Source organism: Entelurus aequoreus, linkage group LG19 (genome assembly GCF_033978785.1).
Source record: "Entelurus aequoreus isolate RoL-2023_Sb linkage group LG19, RoL_Eaeq_v1.1, whole genome shotgun sequence".
NCBI lineage: Eukaryota > Metazoa > Chordata > Actinopteri > Syngnathiformes > Syngnathidae > Entelurus > Entelurus aequoreus.
In genome coordinates this window covers 46,000,034-46,021,415 of record NC_084749.1, presented here as the reverse complement: position 1 = coordinate 46,021,415, position 21,382 = coordinate 46,000,034, and the positions used below count along the sequence as shown (strand labels likewise).

Below are 21,382 nucleotides of genomic sequence, written 5' to 3'. Positions count from 1 at the left end.
ACGGGTACAACGAAACTTTGTTTTCAGCACAAACCCGTTCAAGATTAGACAAACAAACAGTGTACAGGGTTACAGGACAGGAACGCTAATGGGTCGCCACAAGGCGCCCCGTAAAAGATGGGAAAAAGGTCAACGCTGGGGAAGGATGAGTACAAAAATACAATCTAGACTGGGCTCTAAGGGGGCCCAGACTGGAGTGGGAAAAAACCTCCATAGCAAAGCACATATACATATTACAACGTACATCTCGAGATATCTAGCAACAGAGGGGAGGGAGTGCGGGGCCATGGTAGCGGGCCGCAGCTCTCAGGCGCTGCCCATCCTTCCATCACCCCTATGGGATTTGCAAAGCACATATGCATATTACAACGTACATCTCGAGGCGTTGAGAGCATTGGATTGGGGGTGGGGTATGTCAAAGACTACTTTGTGGCTCCGGCAACACCGCATGGACAGACTGAAACGAATGAGTAACTAATACCTTAAAAGTTGCCCCTTGTTTTTCTTCGCAGCGCCCTGTGCTCCTTCTGGCCTTGCGGTGAATTACAAATGTGAGAATAACGCTGCCCTTCTTACGTGGACCCCCGCCGAGGGAGCTACGGCGTATCATGCCTGCGCCAAATCTGCGGCTGGAGAGGTTCTCTCCTGTGACAGCGCCAACGCCTCCTGCGCTATCGAGGGCCTGCGATGTGGGGACACGTACAACTTCTCAGTCGAGGCCTCGGACGGCTACTGCAACAGTTCCTACGGTGCGCCTGTGGAGAACGGAGCAGGTAAACAAATAGATGTATAGTCGTCAATGGAAATGCGCAAAGACTATTTCTGAATTCTTTGTCCTTCGTTCCTAAGCTCCATGCGCTCCCACGGCTCTGGATGTTGGGATGCAGAGAGTAGAGCAGAACCACTGGCTCATGTCCTCGTGGGAAACCGTCGACTGTCCCGATGCCGAGTACTTGGTGGAAATATCAGGTCGAATCCAAGACAACCCACGGGCCCTGATGAGTGTCTCTTCTTATTGGCGCTCCGTACCCTACTTTGAGACCAGGATGCCTTGCAGCACACCGTATAATCTCACGGTACGCTCCAGAAACTCAGCGGGAGCCAGTGAGCCATCTGTCGCCTCCATTGGAGTCACAGGTAAAGTTGTATACCGGACCACATTGACCGTTCCTTAATATGTTGGGCTATAGTGGATGCTACTTTATTATGGCTTGTAACAACGCACTATGTAATAACATAATGTAATTAGGGTTGTACGGTATACCGGTATTAGTATAATACCGCGATACTAATGAATCATATTCGGTACTATACCGCCTCTGAGAAGTACCGGTCCTCGGCTGTCGTACACGCCGATCCACAGCATTCCAAATATGCTCAAAGGTTGAGCTGTCCAGAGAGTATGCTGGCCATGCAAGATCTGGGATATGTTCAGCTTCCAGGAATTGTGTACAGATCCTTGCAACATGGGGCCATGCATTGACAGGTGATGGTCTCGGGTGAATGGCACAACAATGGGCCTCAGGATCCGGTCACGTATCTCTGTGCATTCAAAATGCCTCAATAAAACGAACTTGCGTTCTTTGTCCATAACATACGCCTGCCCATACCATAACCCCACACCCACCTTGGGCCACTCCATTCACAACGTTGGCATCAGCACACCACTCTCCGTGAAGAGAACACCTCTCCGATGTGCAGAAATTATTTGGTTATGCAAACCAATTGTTGCAGCAACTGTCCAGGTGGCTGGTCTCAGACGATCATGGAGGTGCACCTGCTGAATGTGGAGGTCCTGGGCTGGTGTGGTTACACGTGGTCTGTGGTTGTAAGGCCGGTTGGATGTACTGCCAAATTCTCTGAAATGCCTTTGGAGACGGCTTATGGTAGAGAAATGAACATTCAATTCACGGGCAACAACTTGTGACATCTGTGGCATCGAAGTTGTGTGATAAAACTGCACATTTCAGAGTGGCCTTTTATCGTGGGCAGCCTAAGACACACCTGTGCAAAAATCATGCTGTTTAATCAGCATCTTGATATGCCACACCTGCGAGGTGGGATGGGGTAATCTTGGCCAAGAAGAAATGCTCACTAACACACTTGTGGCTAGCGTGTCCGCCCTGAGATGGGTAGGTCGTGAATTCAAACCCTGGCCGAGTCATACCAAAGACTATAAAAGAAATGGGACCCATTACCTCCCTCCTTGGCACTCAGCATCAAGGGTTGGAATTGGGGGTTAAATCACCAAAATGACTTCCGGGCGCGGCCACTGTGCTGCTCACTGCTCCCCTCACCTCCCAGGGGGTGGAACAAGGGGATGGGTCAAATTGTTAGAATAATTATGTATAAGTTATCACACAACTCTTATGCTTAAAGGCCGTTGCTATAGTTATTATCTATTGTGGTCAAATTGTACTGTTCTATCTGTGCAAAGGCACACAACTTGTTATCTGCCACTGCAAGTTTCCTCGCAGCAGCAGTTTCTGTCTTCCAGCCCGCTACGTACTTTAATTACCTCAACGAAGATAAGACGACAACACGCAGACAAAGCAGAGCCAGGGCGAAATCTCGAGCCCAAGCACATTTGCATTCTGAGTAATCACGTATTTTGATACTGGGGCTGCTTGCTTAATATGTGTGACCACTCCCTTTAGAGGCAGCCTCAGTGATGTTAACTAGGGAACTCCCGAATAAATAGAGGAGCGCGTGGGACTGCCCCTCGCAGCGTGGTGGGAGACTTTAACGGAGTGTGCAGCACCATACGTTTCTCCTCATGAGCAAAATTGAACTCTGTCTCTGCTTGATTCCTTGCTTCTTGTCTCGTTTAATAAATAGTTCGGTGTTTGAACCTGACACAAATGCAGAGAATAATTTCACCACACCTACTGTGCGTCTGACAATCCTTGGTACTTTAACGTTTAGACAGATTTGTGAATCTTTAAGTGCTCGACGCCTCAATCATTGGTATGTTTTCATCTACAAAACCATTCTGGGTATCACTCCATCTTATCTGTCTTGTCTTTTAACAAAGAAACAAGGAAGTCACAATCTTCGTTCAATGAATGTTCTGCAATTTGTCGTACCCAAAGTAAGAACTGAACTGGGCAAGAAAGCATTTAGGTTTTCAGCAGCGAAGGCTTGGAATAACCTACAATCGAATATTAAACTTCAAACCCTTGTTACGTTGAATGAGTTTAAAGCTTCTGTGAAAGGACTGCAGTCTACCTTGTCTGTATGCACATGTGTTATGTGAGCAAGTTTTAATGTCGTAAATGTGATGTTTTATGTATTTGTTTACTGTTTTTAATGTAACCTTGCTGCTGCCCTCTTGGCCAGGTCTCCCTTGGAAAAGAGATCTTCGATCTCAATGGGATTTTACCTGGTTAAATAAAGGCTAATAAATAAATAAATAAATAAATGAACAATATTTGAGAGGAACAGGTATTTTGCGCATACAGTAAAAGTTTTAGATCTTTGAGTTCAACTCATGAAAAATGGGAGCAACAGTAAAAGTGTTGTGTTTATATTTTTGTTCAGTATTACATAACGTGTTGTTACAGGGTCCTATGTTATCAATATTAATAGTCCGCGTTTTTCCCTACACTTTTGGGTGCTTCACATGCATGAAAAGTGCTTGTAAAAAAAATAGTTGTAAATATCTGACTTTTTACAGCATGCCATGTGTTTGTCTTTCCAGTCCCCTGCGCTCCAGACAATGTTCAATACAGCGGGAGCACTCAGTCTGCTACACTCTCCTGGGACGCATCAGTGCTCGCCACAGGTTACAGCGTCTACGATGTCTCGGGGGAAGGCCGTGTTGAGCTTTGTAGCACCGTCGGCCTCTCTTGCCAGCTGGCCAACTTCAGCCCCGATTACATCGAGGTGATTGCCAGCAATGCTGTCGGAGAGAGCATCCCGAGTGGAAACGTTACGGGTGAGTCACTGCTTCTGTTTCACTGTTATTTCATTTAATCCTCTTCCATTCAGACTCAAATCAATGACTAGTCATGTACTGCTGCTGACCCTTCCATCCATCCATCCATCCATCCATCCACTTCCGCTTATCCGAGGTCGGGTCGCAGCCTAAGCAGGGAAGCCCAGACTTTCCTCTCCCCAGCCACTTCGTCCAGACCTTCCCGGGGAATCCCGAGGCGTTCCCAGGCCAGCCGGGAGACATAATCTTCCCAACGTGTCCTGGGTCTTCCCCGTGGCCTCCTACCGGTCGGACGTGCCCTAAACACCTCCCTCGGGTGGCATCCTGACCAGATGCCCGAACCACCTCATCTGCTTTCAAATAACCTAATTTGCCAAATTATAACTTTGAACAGTTCTAAAAAAAATACTGTACAAAATGATAATAATCAGACCCTCAAATATGTTGTGATGTTCCGATCAGGACAATTCTCACAAATTCAACCAAACCCCCACAAAGTATGTGCAGCCTTGAAACTTTGTCCAACCCCCCTAACTTCCCTGGCTAATAATAGTCATTTATGAGAAAAGATTTAATTTTTTCAACCGTCAGATCAACACCTATTATTATTTATATCTCAATGTAACAAAGTGCAATGTGTGGGAGCATAATTGGAAGCCTACAATGGACACGCACTTTTCAGTCCCAATAAGAAAGGCCAATAATCACAAAAAACAAGCAAATCCTGCAGGTTTTTGATTGATTGATGGAAACTTGTATTAGTAGATTGCACAGTACAGTACATATTCCGTACATTTGACCACTAAATGGTAACACCCCAATAAGTTTTTTCAACTTGTTTAAGTCGAGGTCCACGTTAATCAATTCATGGTACTGATTAATAGATAATATGCACAATAATAATAAAATGTTTTGTTTCTTTACCAATAGATATCTAGTTTCCTAGATGACTAATAAGTGTTCTTACCATCCTCAGGCCCAGTAGAATCTCGCAGGAAAAGAGATTTGCCGGCTTCTCAGGTCCATGCCACCTTTGACAAAGGTAAATATTATTAACACCATGTACAGTCGTGGTCAAAAGTGTACATACACTTGTAAAGAACATAATGTCATGGCTGTCTTGAGTTTCCAATCATTTCTACAACTCTTATTTTTTTGTGATGTAGTGATTGGAGCACATACTTGTTGGTCACAGAAAACATTCATGAAGTTTGCTTCTTTTATGAATTTATTATGGGTCTACTGAAAATGTGAGCAAATGTGAGGGTCAAAAGTATACATACTGCAATGTTAATATTTGCTTACATGTCCCTTGGCAAGTTTACCTGCAATAAGGCACTTTTGGTAGCCATCCACAAGCTTCTGCTTGAATTTTTGACCACTCCTCTTGACAAAATTGGTTCAGTTCAGCTAAATGTGTTGTTTTTCTGACATGGACTTGTTTCTTCAGCATTGTCCACACGTTTAAGTCAGGACTTTGGGAAGCCCATTCTAAAACCTTCATTCTAGCCTGATTTAGCCATTCCTTTACCACTTTTGATGTGTGTTTGGGGTCATTTTCCTGTTGGAACACCCAACTGAGCCCAAGACCCAACCCCGGGCTAAAGATTTTGGCTTGTCCTGAAGAATTTGGAGGTAATCCTCCTTTTTCATTGTCCCATTTACTCTCTGTAAAGCACCAGTTCCATTGGCAGCAAAACAGGCCCAGAGCATAATACTACCACCACCATGCTTGACGGTAGGAAAGGTGTTCCTGGGACTAAAGGCCTCACCTTTTCTCCTCAAACATATTGCCGGGTATTGTGGCCAAACAGCTCAGTTTTTGGTTCATCTGACATCACATGGACAAAGATAAGACCTTCTGGAGGAAAGTTCTGTGGTCAGATGAAACAAAAATTGAGCTGTTTGGCCACAATACCCAGCAATATGTTAGTAGAAGAAAAGGTGAGGCCTTTAGTCCCAGGAACACCATACCTACCATCAAGCATGGTGGTGGTAGTATTATGCTCTGGGCCTGTTTTGCTGCCAATGGAACTGGTGCTTTACAGAGAGTAAATGCGACAATGAAAAAGGAGGATTACCTCCAAATTCTTCAGGACAAGCCAAAATCTTTAGCAAATATTAACATTGCTGTATGTATACTTTTGACCCAGCACATTTGCTCACATTTTCAGTAGACCCATAATAAATTCATAAAAGAAGCAAACTTCATGAATGTTTTGTGTGAGCAACAAGTATGTGCTCCAATCACTACATCACAAAAAAATAAGAGTTGTAGAAATGATTGGAAACTCAAGACAGCCATGACATGATGTTCTTTACAAGTGTATGTACACTTTTGACCACGACTGTAAGTATGAAATTATAACATGGCTGTAAAACCGTCTCCCATGTTTATTCATCACAGATCTGGAAGTACCAAAGCTGCTTAATGTCACCGTGAAAGGAGCATCGCTGCATGTAAGGTGGGCAATGGTCAACGATGCGAGCGAGTACATGCTGGTCATTGTGGAGGAACAGAGACAGCAGGCGGGCGATTATCAACCCAGAGTAAGAATTGTGGAAAGAGACTTTCACACTGAGAGTGCCCTCAAGCCTTGGACCACCTACTGTGTGAGACTGGCGGCCAGAAGCCCCATGGGCCTAAGCGACTACTGCAGGCCTAAATGCAAAACTACTGGTGACTCCAAGTGAAGCACAGTCACTTAAAAGGACTTTGGACTGCACAGACCGTCCATCATGTTAGATAGTCTTTGCACTTAAATTATCATCAACCCTCTAAGGAACCAAGAAATGCACATTAATATTTAAGTTTCTTTTTTTTCTTTTGTTTTTCTTAGCTAATATAAAATATGGCGATCCTAACTTGTAGTTTATTTATCATAAACGGTATTATTTTTGTTGACAAAAGTGAGAATTTATCAAGTTAATAGTACACAGTACATGACTATGCAGCATATCTATATTTTCTGATTAACGTATCATATGACTTTTGAGTCCTTGATCATTTTTTTAAACAATCACAGAATATCTTTGAAATATTAAAATTGCCTGTTAAGAAATTGTGTCAGTTGTTTTGTAAATGTTCATGTAGTATAAAAGAGGAATTGCACTTATTTTTTTATTTTAAAAATGATTAAAAACGCTTGGAAGATGCGGCTAATGGGAGTCATGGTTGTAGCCTTCAAAGCCCTCTAAAAGAACTTCAAAACAATCCATCAACGTTTTATATACCAGAATCCTGTCAAGCCTCTCCGCCATAGAAATCTCCGCGGGGTTCGTATTTGGCTGGAGTATTCCGTCAGGAAGTGTTGGTGACGAACCCCGAGATGCAGAGATGGCAGGCTTGATGCAGGAAAACATGGTTTTAATGTCCAAAAAATGCAGGTAAAACACAAACCAGGAGACAGGATACAGCAAACAGGAACAGGAATCAGCTAACAGGATACAAGAGACGAGGAACCAGGGAGACCTGGAGACAGCAAACAGTCCACAGCATAAAATACTCCAGCCCTGACTGGAGGGTGAGGCAGGTATAAATAGTAGCCTGATTGGCAATTGCCACCAGGTGTGCCAGACTGCCAATCTGGTACAGGTGAGGGAAACAAGCGATCAGGGAGACATGCAGGAAAAGGAACCAAAATAAGAGCGCTGACAGGAAATAAAACACAAACAAAGAGGAACAAAACCAAAACATAACCAAACTGTCAGTGACAAGTCACGGGAGGGCAGAGGGAGGACAAGGTGGTGGGCCGCTAGGCCAAGTGTCCCTGCAACCAGCGGGGAAGAGTCAGGTGGCGACGGCGAGTTGAACGCAGCCGCAATTGGCGTGGCGGTCGCCCGTGGAACGGCCACATCGGTGGCCGAAGAGAGGGCCACATGCCGGTGCCTGACGTCCGCCCGTGAGTCAGGCCAGCTGGAGGTCGCAGAGGCGACGATGCTGGAGACGCTGGCGAAGCCGTGAGACGGGCGTCCGGAGACGAGGAAGCTGGTGTCGCAGTGGGATGGCCGCCAGAGACGAGGAAGCTGGCGTCGCAGTGGGATGGCCCGCCAGAGACGAGAAAGCTGGCGTCGCAGTGGGATGGCCCGCCAGAGACGAGGAAGCTGGCGTCGCAGTAGGATGGCCCGCCAGAGACGAGGAAGCTGGCGTCGCAGTGGGATGGCCTGCCAGAGACGAGGAAGCTTGGCCCGCCAGAGACGAGGAAGCTGGCGTCACAGTGGAATGGCCCACCAGAGATGAGGAAGCTTGGCAGACACAGGTGGTGCCTCCTGAGGCAGACACAGGCGGTGCCTCCTGAGGCAGACACAGGCGGTGCCTCCTGAGGCAGACACAGGCGGTGCCTCCTGAGGCAGACACAGGTGGTGCCTCCTGAGGCAGACACAGGCGGTGCCTCCTGAGGCAGACACAGGCGGTGCCTCCAGAGGCAGACACAGGTGGTGCATCCTGAGGCAGACACAAGTGGTGCCTCCACGGCTACACACAAAGTGTATTGAGCGTGTGCGTGCCAGGGGGGCGCGTGCTTGTTGCCACGGGGAAAAGGCAGGACATGAGGCAGCAAGTACCTCTGCCTCAAGGTATGGGGCGATATATTGTCAACTTGCAGTACTCTGACTCGCCACACGGGGAGAAGTAGGGGCGCTCAAGCTGGCAGACACATGTGTCCAGTGGAAGCCAGCCTTTAAAAAAAAAAAAAAAAATGTATTTATAACAAACGTAGCATTTTTATTACAGTAAGCCAGCGTTTGTGGGTGTTTTTTTGTCAGATGCAAAAATATTGTTTTATTGCTTGGAATGAAATTGAATGAAATGAATGTGTCAATATGGAGGATTATATACTGTAACCAAGATGAAATACTTCTCTAAACTGGACTTTAAGACAAAATGAATGTGATCATACAAAGTAGGTTTACCATGGAGGATAGCTATTGCTGCTTCACATACAAACACAGAAAGGTAAGATACACTCACAATACTTGGATTTATTTTGTTAAAAGCAAATGGGACCAAAAAGTATTTATTATCATATCATAATATCATTACGATGACGTTTTTATGAAAGCGAATAACTCCCTTCTTTTTCCTGTTACTTTAATGTGCAACAATGATTAGAGCTGCACATATGAATTTAAGTTAAAAAAAAAAGAGGGGAAAAAAAAGTATCTATGCTTTTTTATTTTATTTTTTTATTTTATAAACCTTTATTTATAGATTGCAACATTTACAAACAACTGAGAAATAATAATAATCACAATTAAAAAAACAGTACAAAACAGCGCCAGGTGGTTGTAAACTCAAAGTAACTAAAATAGAATGCCAAATATATATATATATATATATATATATATATATATATATATATATATATATATATATATATATATATATATATATATATATATATATATATATATATATATATTTGTTTTTGGCAAACAAACAAAGTGCAAAGTCATAGGCTCACACAAGTTCAGTAAATAATTTAAATGTGGAACACAGCATCATCGTTTTCACAGCTTTTTGGTTGTTAGAGGTAGAGAGTGTTTTAACGTAGAGTTCTAATTCTTTTTTAAAGGCACAAAAAAACAAGTCGGGTATTGAAAAACTGACATGAATATAAAACTTAGCCCAGTGTTTTTCAACCACTAGTGTACCGTGAGATATTGTTTGGTGTGCCGTGGGAAATTATGTAACTTCACCTAATTGGGTTAAAAATATTATTTGCAAACCAGTAATTATTGTCTGTGCTGTCAAGACCTCGGCAGAGTAACCGTGTAATACTCTTCCATATCAGTAGGTGGCAGCAGGTAGCTAACTGCTTTGTAGATGTCGGAAACAGAGGGAGGCAGTGTGCAGGTAAAAAGGTATTTAATGCTTAAAACCAAAAATAAACAAAAAGGCATTGAAGCTTAGGGAGGGCTAAGCAAAACCAAACTAAAACTGAACGGGCTGAGAAGTAAACAAAAACAGAATGCTGGACGACAGCAAAGACTTACAGCGTCCACAAAGTGCATCCGTACATGACAACACCAAAATAGGAGCGCAAGACAAGAACTAAAACACTACACACAGGAAAACACCAAAAAAGTCTAAATAAATCACGGTGTGATGTGGCAGGTGGTGACAGTACACCTAGTTTGAGACAAGAGCTATATTGATGCATGCTTGGTTATGCTTTAAAGTCATATCCAACAATTGCGACAACAACTTTTTACTGTCAACTGAGTTTTTTTTTTTAATGATTTCTGCTGGTGGTGCACCTCTGGATTTTTTTTCAATGAAAAAAATGTGCCTTGGCTCAAAAAAGGTTGAAAAACACTGACTTAGCCAATGAGGTTGCAAAGGTAAAATTCCTTATCACATCCAAATAGCACATCTTTAAAACAAATGAATATTGTCCTGGATGCAAAAAGTATTTATGCCTCACCTGGTGTTGAGTTCACCGCACTGTCTAACAGTGGAGGTGTGTCATTGTCCAGGTACTTACTCGCCTTTTTGGTTGGTAAATCATACAAACATATAACCGGATGGATAACAAAAAAAACACATATATTTCTGAAAATATATGTGAAAATATTTTCATGCATTACATACTATACATTACCTTTTGCACTATATTAATTTATATTATTATGTGTTGTCAACTTTGTACTTTTTTATGTCATTGCCTGGAATAAATAAATGAATGAAAAAGAAAAATAATGAAAATGAAATGAAAATCAAAACAACTGAAAAATATCGATTTTTATCACGCGAGTATCAATCCGATACTAACGCCAACCGTGGTATCGACACTGTCGACAGTTGGATGGAAGCGTCCCCGTGCTAGGAGGGGCCGACACACACCTACACAGTATTTACCTGAAACAACGCCTAAAACCCTCAAAACGCCAGCATCGCCATGTTTAACCCGTCGCTTCACCTACAGAGACATCAGTTTGTCGTTGACTTTGTCATGAAGAACAAACCCAAAAAGGTAAGTTTAGTTCTACACTCACTAGCCTAATTAAGCTACCAGCTGCTGCTAATGGACGTCGAACACGCCAGCTGGCGCCTAAAGTTGCTCCATTTGTGTCGAATTTACGCACGAAAAGATGTCCGATGTTCGTTCTGTCAGGTGGCGGACTTAGGCTGCAGCGACTGCGGCCTTCTTCGCCAGCTCAAGTTCCGTCGTGAAATTGACTTGTTGGTCGGGGTTGACATCAATGGCGCCAAGTTGACGAGAAAGAAGTAAGTTGCAGCACTTGAACGCAACACTAACAGAAGTAAGTTGAAGCACTTGAACGCAACACTAACAGAAGTAAGTTGAAGCACTTGAACGCAACACTAAAAAAAAAAGGAAGTTGCAGCACTTGAACGCAACACTAAAAGAAGTAAGTTGCAGCACTTGAACGCAACACGACAAGTGCACCTCTAGTCATTCGAATTTCGTGCAAACGTTATTTTAAAGGCCTACTGAAAGCCACCACTAGCGACCACGCAGTCTGATAGTTTATATATCAATGATGAAATCTTAACATTGAAACATATGCCAATACGGCCGGGTTAACTTATAAAGTGACATTTTAAAATTCCCGCCACACTTCCGGTTGAAAATCTCCTTTGGATATGATTTATGCGCGTGACGTCACAAAATGCACGGAAGTGTTTGGGCCCTATTGGACACAATACACAAAGCTGTTTTCTTCGACAAAACTCCACAGTATTCTGGACATCTGTGTTGGTGAATCTTTTGCAATTTGTTTAATGAACAATGGAGGCTGCAAAGAAGAACGTTGTAGGTGGGATCGATCTTAGCGGCTAAGTACAATACTTACAGCAACACAACAAGGACTACTTACCCTGATAGAAGACGCCTAGCTGATGCTTGCCGCCAAACCCACGGATGAAGTCCTTCGTCGCGCCGTTGATCGCTGGAACGCAGGTGAGCACGGCTGTTGATGGGAAGATGAGGGCTGGCTGGCGTAGGTGGAGAGCTAATGTTTTATCATAGTTCTGTGAGGTCCGGTTGCTAAGTTGCTAAATTAGCCTTAGCGTCGTTAGCAACAGTGTTGTTAAGCCTTACCAGGCTGAGAATTTTTAACCGTGTAGTTACATGTACATGGTTTAATAGTATTTTTGCTCTTCTGTCTATCCTTCCAGTCAGGTGTTTATTTATTTTGTTTCTATCTTCATTTGAGAACGATGCTAGCACGTTAGCTCAGTAGCTAAGTGTGTCACCGATGTATTGTCTTGGAGATAAAAGTCACTTTAAATGTCCATTTCGCGTGCTCGACTCTCATTTTCAAGAGGATATGGTTCTGAGGTGGTTTAAAATACAAATCTGTGATACACAATAGAAAAAGGAGAGAGTACATAGTTCTGTGAGTTCCGGTTGCTAAGTCCCCCCCCCCCCCCCGACTTTCTGACACTTAGAGAAAATCCTGACTTTTTGAAACGTAGAAAAAAATCCCGACTTTTTGAAACGTAGAAAAAAATCCCGACTTTTTGAAACGTAGAAAAAATTCCAGATTTTTTGACACTTGGGAAAAAATCCCGATTTTTTGACACTTGGAAAAAAATCCCAATTTTTTTGACACTTGGAAAAAAATCCCGACTTTTTGACACTTAGAAAAAAAATCCCGACTTTTTGACACTTAGAAAAAAAATCCCGACTTTTTGACACTTAAAAGAAATCCCAACTTTCTGAGATTTAGAAAAAATCCAGATTTTTTGACACTTACAAAAAGAAATCCAGATTTTTTGACACTTAGAACAAATCCAGACTTTTTGACACTTAAAAGAAATCCAGATTTTTTTTACACTTACAAGAAATCCAGATTTTTTTTACACTTACAAGAAATCCAGATTTTTTTGACACTTAAAAGAAATCCAGATTTTTTTGACACTTAAAAGAAATCCAGATTTTTTTGACACTTAAAAGAAATCCCAACTCTCTGAGACTGAGAAAAAATCCTGACTTTTTGACACTTAGAAAAAATACCGACTTTTTGACACTTAGAAAAAATACCGACTTTTTGACACTTAGAAAAAATACCGACTTTTTGACACTTAGAAAAAATACCGACTTTTTGACACTTAAAAAAAATCCCCATTTTTTGACACTTAGAAAAAATCCTGACTTTTTGACACTTAAAAGAAATCCAGATTTTTTGACACTTACAAGAAATCCAGATTTTTTTGACACTTACAAGAAATCCAGATTTTTTTGACACTTACAAGAAATCCAGATTTTTTTGACACTTACAAGAAATCCAGATTTTTTTGACACTTACAAGAAATCCAGATTTTTTTGACACTTAAAAGAAATCCAGATTTTTTTGACACTTAAAAGAAATCCCAACTTTCTGAGACTGAGAAAAAATACCGACTTTTTGACACTTAGAAAAAATACAGACTTTTTGACACTTAGAAAAAATCCCCATTTTTTGACACTTAGAAAAAATCCCCATTTTTTGACACTTAAAAGAAATCCAGATTTTTTTGACACAAGAAATCCAGATTTTTTTGACACAAGAAATCCAGATTTTTTTGACACAAGAAATCCAGATTTTTTTGACACTTAGAAGAAATCCAGATTTTTTTGACACTTAGAAGAAATCCAGATTTTTTTGACACTTAAAAGAAATCCAGATTTTTTTGACACTTAAAAGAAATCCCAACTTTCTGAGACTGAGAAAAAATACAGACTTTTTGACACTTAGAAAAAATACCGACTTTTTGACACTTAGAAAAAATCCCCATTTTTTTACACTTAGAAAAAATCCAGACTTTTTGACATTTAGAAAAAATACCAACTTTTTGACACTTACAAGAAATTCAGATTTTTTTGACACTTAGAAGAAATCCAGATTTTTTTGACACTTAGAAGAAATCCAGATTTTTTTGACACTTAAAAGAAATCCCAACTTTCTGAGACTGAGAAAAAATCCTGACTTTTTGACACTTAGAAAAAATACAGACTTTTTGACACTTAGAAAAAATACAGACTTTTTGACACTTAGAAAAAATACAGACTTTTTGACACTTGGAAAAAATACCGATTTTTTTTACACTGGCCTAACATAACCAGAAATCATGATCGTAATTAAAGATGAAAGTCTTTTTTAATTTACTTTCCCAAAATATCAAAGTATTCATATTCTCTTCATGTCATATTATGCTACTTCCATTGCTGTTGTTTTTAGTTGATAGAGTTTTTATCCAATCAGAATTCAGCTAGCTTATGTTGCCATGCTGTACCAAATCTGCCCGAAGCCTTCAGAATCAACAATGCGGGCGTCTGTGCACTGTAAGAGAACGGGCACATACAGTTGATAGACAGTTGCGATAGCCAATCAGATCACTAGTTGTTGTCAGTAAGGCCTTCTAGCTGGCCTAAGGTATGTGTATGTATATATATATATATATATATATATATATTGTATCATATTTAGTGATGTTATGAGCTAGGTAACATAAGAACTGTTCAGGTCTGCCTAGATTTCCAATCAGGGACGGGTGAGCGAGACAGCGCTCAGGCCAGAGTAGTGGTGGAGCTAGATAAGAAATGGAAAAAAGGAGCGCTTAAAAAGGAAAGGAACACAAGAAGAATCCAACAGAACATAGGTAAATCAATATAAAAGGTATGACCCGGGGTGTGAGGTCATGACACCATTAACAAATAAGACTCCAATGAACCTAACATGCATATTTTTGGAATGGGGAGGAAGCCAAAGTAAATGCAAACTCCACACAGAGATGTCCAAAGGGAGATTCGAAGACTTCATCCATTTTCTACCGCTTGTCCCTCTCGGGGTCACGGGGGGTTGCTGGAGCCTATCCCTGCTGCATTTGGGCGGAAGGCGGGGTACACTCATGGACGAGTCGCCTCATCGCAGGGCCAACACAGATAGACCTCGTCGATAGTAATGTCAAAATTACGGTCGTTTTCACAGGCTGGAAGAATATATGCATTAATTAATCTGAAATACCTTTTTTCTTTTAAAACTTTTTAACCATCATAAACTATTTGCATAACTTTTTGGGATGATGCATGAATTTACAGCTAGTTGAATGACACCTCTGTCATGGCCCGAGAGGTCCGTATTGCACTAAACAACTTTGAGGAGGGTGGCAGGAACCCTGCCAAACAAAAAACTTAGTTCCCCTTTGCCCCATTCGTTAAAAAGACGCAAGTCGATGCAAACTAAGTGGAAAGAAGAACGCCTACCTGCAATTACTGCTTTCATGGCAGAAGCTGCAAAACAACCAAAGAAATGAAAAGTTTTGTGTTAGAAGACAAAAAGAAAAAGGGAGGCTGGACCCGGATAAAAGGACAACCGAGGATCAACATTGGCCCAGCTTTCAGTCACTGAGATGAGGGATTATCAGCCAATGCTGCCTAGGCTCTGTTCCTGCTAAGCCTGTAAGTGACTCTCGATGCTCAAATCAAAATGATAATGCTAATGTTGGCTATCGTAAATTTGCGTGGTAGCAATAAATAGCCACCGGCCTGATAATCCGCAGTACCAAACTGACACGACCAGCCATGCAACTGTCAGGTTCAAACACTGATGACATCTATTAAACGAGACAAGAAGCAAGGAATTAAACAAAGACAGAATTAAATTTGGCTCAATTTGAGGAGAAACGTCTGGGCTGTACTCTTGCACAGTCTCCAGCACGCTCTAACGGAAAAAGGTTCGCGTCCCCTCTTTTATTTGGATATTCCCTGTTTACATAACAGCTGTTTCTAAAGGAATGGGGGGTATGTAAACAGCCATTGTTTTCGGTCACATTAACACAAAAGAAAAAGATGCCTCGGGCTTGGTCTGGTCCTGGGTCGAGTTTGGGCAGGTCTTGGATCAAAATAGGTAAACCCTCGCCTCTCCTCCCATCGTACACAATAGAATTTTACAAGCCTTTGACTTGGTACAACAAAGACAGCCTCTTGTCTGTTCACTGGGAACTCAGAGAACGGAAAGTTTTTTGATAATTTATATACCATTTTTCTGACGGCAACAAACTCAAAAGTGAAGTGAAGTGAATTCTATTTATATAGCGCTTTTCTCTAGTGACTCAAAGCGCTTTACATAGTGAAACCCCAATATCTAAGTTACATTTAAACCAGTGTGGGTGGCACTGAGAGCAGGTGGGTAAAGTGTCTTGCCCAAGGACACAACGGCAGTGACTAGGATGGCGGAAGCGGGGATCGAACCTGCAACCCTCAGGTTGATGGCACGGCCACTCTACCAACCGAGCTATACCGCCCTGTACTGTATAAAGAAAAAAACTATGTGATAACTGCAAACCGTGAACATAAAGTTTGAGTAAAATATGTAGGATCCTACTGTGGAAAGATCGGTAATACTGAATCTTTGTGGTTTTATTGTCAGTTTGACGCGATGCGCTGGTCCTCGTGGGAAATGTGGTCTTCTTTCTGGCAAAACTCTACCACATTGGTCACCTGGCGCCGCCAAAATCAAGCAAAACTGAAAGTTTTTAAGTGGGGCTTTACATTTTGTTTCTCTTTTTACTTTTTCCGAGTGCCAACTATGTTCCAGGGCCGATCAGGTCCGCAACTGTGCAACCTACTAATGAAAGTCTCAATCAATCAATCAAAATTCAACTTTTCGGTTCACACATTTTTTATCGATACCAAATACATGTCTATCACGTTATACATTGATATTGTTGTATTGCCTTACTTGGGAGTTTACAATATACTTTCAAGCCACTAATGTGACCTCCCACAGGCACGGATTAGCTCCGTTATCTACTGACTATCTCCAGCCAAGCTTCAATCAGCTGTGTGTGCAGCTCTACCAGGGCTCCGTAACGCAAAAAGACGTGCGACTCAGAGGATTCGACCTGGTGACCGGTATCGAACTGTGAGTGGCTTTTTGGGTATTCATTTTTCCTGTTAACAAAACATCTTACTGATCGTTGTCATCCCTCTGTGACTACAGCATAGAACATCTGCCTCTTCATGACTTGGACCCCTTTTCGGAGGTGGTCTTTGGATATATGGCGCCGCAAACCGTGATCATCAGTACCCCCAATTCCGAGTTCAACCCACTTTTCCCCAGAATGTCAGGATTCAGAAACAGCGACCACAAGTTTGAGTGGACCAGAGCGGAGTTCCAGTCCTGGTGTGTAGTTTTAATCCAGGGGTGTCAAACTCATTTTAGATCAGGGAGGAAAATCTGTTCCCCTGCGGGCCGGACTGATAAAATTATGGCATACCGTATTTCCTTGAATTGGCGCAGGGAATATAGTATTCGCACGTCTAGAATTACAGCCGGGTCAAACTCGTTTCGCAAAATAATTAACGCATGCTTGGCCTTATCGCCGGTTCAGGATTAACGCCGGATCAAATTCGTTTCGCAAAATATTAATTTTATTACCGCATGTCTAGAATTTTCGCCGGGTCAAACTCGTTTCGCAAAATATTTAGCATATGTCTAGAACTTCCGCCGGGTCAAACTCCTTACGTCACGAGTGACGATTTACCTGTCCTCATTTTCATAATGGAGAAAGCTGATTTCAAAGGAAAAAAGATTATGAGCTATTCAATAGGATTTAAGGTCCAAGCTATTGAATACCGGTACAGTATGCTAAAAAGAACAGTAAGCAGCTATGTTTTATTAATATACCGTAGCTGCGTGTGTCAAATATGAGTCATTAAATGACTCCCGCCTCCTGGTGGTAGAGGGCGCTAGTGATCCTTCTTGCGACTACCGGTACTGCAGAAGAAGTGACAACAAGCAGCAACAGATCGTCTTTTTTTTCCTCTCGCCTGAACTTTTAACATGGAGGATTACATACCGGTATCTAAGATAAAGCAGTTTTCTAAACTGGACTTTCAATCGAAGCAGGAGGTAATAATTCAAGGAATATCTCCATCGAGACAGAGAGACTTTTAAAACTGAAGAAAGAAAATAATGAAGACTTCTATAAACAAGTTATCGATGCTTTTGGTCAGAAGGAGCTGCAAATGGACTCCATTTATAAGTACAGGTAAAACCGTAATAACGTTTTTTTTAATTAAATGTGCTTTTCATGATGGTATGCTTACATCACACTCAAAGCGCACGCCTAAATTTACCGCATTCCTTTTGGTAAACGCCGGAGTGAGAAGAGGTTTTAAAATATTTAGCGCATGCATGGCCATCCCGCAGGCTTCTGGTAAACGCCGGAGTGACAGGAGGTTTTAAATTAATTAGCGCCCCTGCGGCTATTCAAGGAAATACGGTTAAACATTTAAAAATAAAGACAACTTCAAAATAATTATTTTTGTTTTACTTTCACCAAAAATAGAACATGCACGTTCTTAAAATGTACATATTACAACTAATCCTCTTGGCAAAACACTTCAAGTGAGTTGAAAATTCGGAGGAAAAAATTGGTGCCGTTTCGAAAACACCGGGAAGAACACAATGAACCTGGACTTTGTGTCAGTGTGTCTACAGAGACATTAAACTTAAAGCACTTCCTGTGCAGCATGCTCATGTCTTCAGTTCACCATGAGTGTTACCTCAAACCGCATTTCAATGTCACCACATTGTTGACATTCGCAACTGCCACAACACACTCAATTATCATCCTTCAAATACTACATCGTATGGCATCGGTAATTAAGAGTTGGACAATATCGGATATCGGCAAAAAAGCCATTATCGGACATCTCTAGTCTTAATGCATTTAATAAGTAGTTTGTATGAAAAACAAAGGCAAGACCATTGCTGAACTCTATTTGTTTCCAGGGCTCAGAAAACATGTTTGGAGTACAGCTTCAAGGTGGAGTTCACTGGTGTAGGAGAAGCGCCTCCGGGACGAGAGGAAAGCGTCGGCTTCTGCTCCCAAATCGGTGTGTTTCATAGGCTGGTGGGCAGAGACGGTCACACGTCTGGTGATGATGCAAACAACCGTTTTCCGTACACACTGGTGAGTATATTGACTAAATCCTGCTGAGAATGTCCGTTACATTTGTGTGCTTTCAAAGTTACAATGCACACTGTGTACTAATGTTGTATTTTTAAAAGGGCCTCACAATTGAATTAATAATATCCTAATAATATTCCAGAAAGCAGGTTAAGTGAAAACTCCGAGTATGTAAACCCTGAGATTTTTCAAATGTATTAAAGACAACAAAAAAAATCACATTACATTATTATTCACAGTCTTTGCTCAATACTTTGTTGATGCACCTTTGGCAGCAATTACAGCCTCAAGTCTTTTTGAATACGAAGCCACAAGGTTGGCAATCACAACTAAGTCAATTTAGCAAAAGTGTATTTATTAAACAGTTATTAAGCAGTGGCACAAACATTCATGTCATTTCAAAACAAAGTGCAAGATTGTCAGAGACATTTTAAAACAAGCTATGAGTGCACTTTTGTGCATGATGTCACTAAGATGACATATCAAAACAACACTAAATTAAAGTGCACTTTTAGTACAGAACGCCACTACAATAGTTTAAAACAAATAAAGTGCACTTTAGTGCATGATGTCACACAAGATATTTCAATAAGTGTCAAATAAAAATGAGCTGCATAATAGGAAATCAAATAGTGTATGTCCTTCACTATGTGGTAGGTTCCTGCGGACGTTATCTCCTTCTGTTGTTGACTAGTTTTTTCATACGGTGTTGATGTGGAAATGGTTGCTTGGGCATTTTGTGGGTGTGGCACCGAACGGAGATGTTGACATGCGGAGTTTCAAGCACTCTTCATTCTCTAGCAGGTGACTTTTCAAATGATGCTACAAATTAGCAGTGCTGCTACTTTTTGTAGCAACGCTGTTGCCCCACACTTGACATATTACTGATGTCTGTTCAACATCTTCCTGCTTGAAGCCAAACCACCGCCAAACGATGGATGCTGTTTTTCTTGGGAATTAATTCTTCCTTCATTTGTTACCAGATTCGCACCTTCTTTCTCTCGTATTACCTATCGCACCGCTAGCATCACAGCTAACGTTACCCATGCTGCTACCTCTCTGCTCCGTGAGGGCGTATACGTATGTGACGTATGTAAGAAGGTGCGCTTGTTTTATGTCTCTGTGAGAAGGAGAGACTAGAAAGAGTGAGAAGAGCCTGTAGTGTAATGCCTGCAGCTAAAGGCAACTGCGTGAGAACATATACTCCAATATCACCATATAGTCATTTTCTATATCGCACGGAGACAAACCCGCGATATATCGAGTATATTGATATATCGCCCAGCCCTAGGTGAAACTGCCCAAAGGTATTTGTGTCGAGCTTGTGGCATCGTAAAAAAAGTACTTGAGGCTGTAATTGTTGCCAAAGATGCATCAACAAAGTATTGAGCAAATGCTGTGAATATTTATGTACATGGAATTTTTTATTTTTTAATGTTTTTTATTTTTCATTAATTTGCAAAATAAAAAACTTTTCACATTGTTATAATGGGGTATTGTCTATAAAATGTTGAGGACAAAAATTAATTTATTACATTTTGGAATAAGGCTGTAACATAACAAAACGTGGATATGGTGAAGTGCTGTGAATACTTTCCGGGTGCACTGTACTATTATTATATAAGACTGCTAAGAAAAAATATTTTATGTCAATTAAAAAAATCCTTGAATTTAGATATTTAATATAAATTGAATGTGTTGGAATTAAAAAAACACATTCAACAAAGCAAAACATATATTTATTATAAAGAAACTAAATGTTACTAAAATCTATGCTATATCGTGCTGAGAAACTTCAGATTCCTCGATGCAAAAATGTCCATCAGGGAAGACGCTGGCTCTTAGGAGGATACTACTTCAATTATTACTAATATAAAGTGAACAGGTTAGAAATAAACTATCTTGTTAGCAACAAACAGCACATTTGCTGCAATGTTATACCTACCAGTCAAAGTGCTGTATAGCAGGATGTCCAATATAGTGGACATGTAATCAACTACAATTTTCTCCAATCACAAAACCAATACTCAGAAATGCTGACTACTGTAAAACTTTAGTTTTTGCTTGATGTCCCCATATTTTATTCATACCTGCGATGGTTTCCTAGAACAGAAGGAATAGACATATGCCTCCCCTCCTCTATAGGTAAACTACATGTCCGTAGTAGAGATGTCCGATAATATCGGACTGCCGATATTATCGCCCGATAAATGCTTTAAAATGTAATATCGGAAATTATCTGTATCTGTTTCAAAAAGTAAAATGTATGACTTTTTAAAATGCCGCAGTGTACACGGACGTAGGGAGAAGTGCAGAGCGCCAATAAACCTTAAAGGCACTGCCTTTGCGTGCCGGCCCAATCACATAATATCTACGGCTTTTCACACACACAAGTGAATGCAATGCATACTTGGTCAACAGCCATACAGGTCACACTGAGGGTGGCCGTATAAACAAGTTTAACACTGTTACAAATATGCACCACACTGTGAACCCACACCAAGCAAGAATGACAAACACAT

At 41.3% G+C, this 21,382-nt stretch overlaps 1 protein-coding gene across 6 annotated transcripts in view; it reads left to right on the top strand.

Annotated features, from left to right (window-relative positions):
* The first annotated feature begins 10,730 nt into the window (after positions 1 to 10,730).
* Positions 10,731 to 21,382, top strand: part of henmt1 (HEN methyltransferase 1) — an 84,972-nt gene continuing 74,320 nt past the window's right edge. For all 6 annotated transcript variants that reach the window (XM_062028578.1, XM_062028577.1, XM_062028575.1 and 3 more), the window contains exons 1-5: positions 10,731 to 10,911; positions 11,053 to 11,165; positions 16,673 to 16,807; positions 16,886 to 17,068; positions 18,683 to 18,863. In XM_062028578.1, the coding sequence (XP_061884562.1) occupies positions 10,837 to 10,911; positions 11,053 to 11,165; positions 16,673 to 16,807; positions 16,886 to 17,068; positions 18,683 to 18,863 (687 nt within the window). In that variant the 5' untranslated portion in view covers positions 10,731 to 10,836. The remainder of the gene's footprint in view (positions 10,912 to 11,052; positions 11,166 to 16,672; positions 16,808 to 16,885; positions 17,069 to 18,682; positions 18,864 to 21,382) is intronic.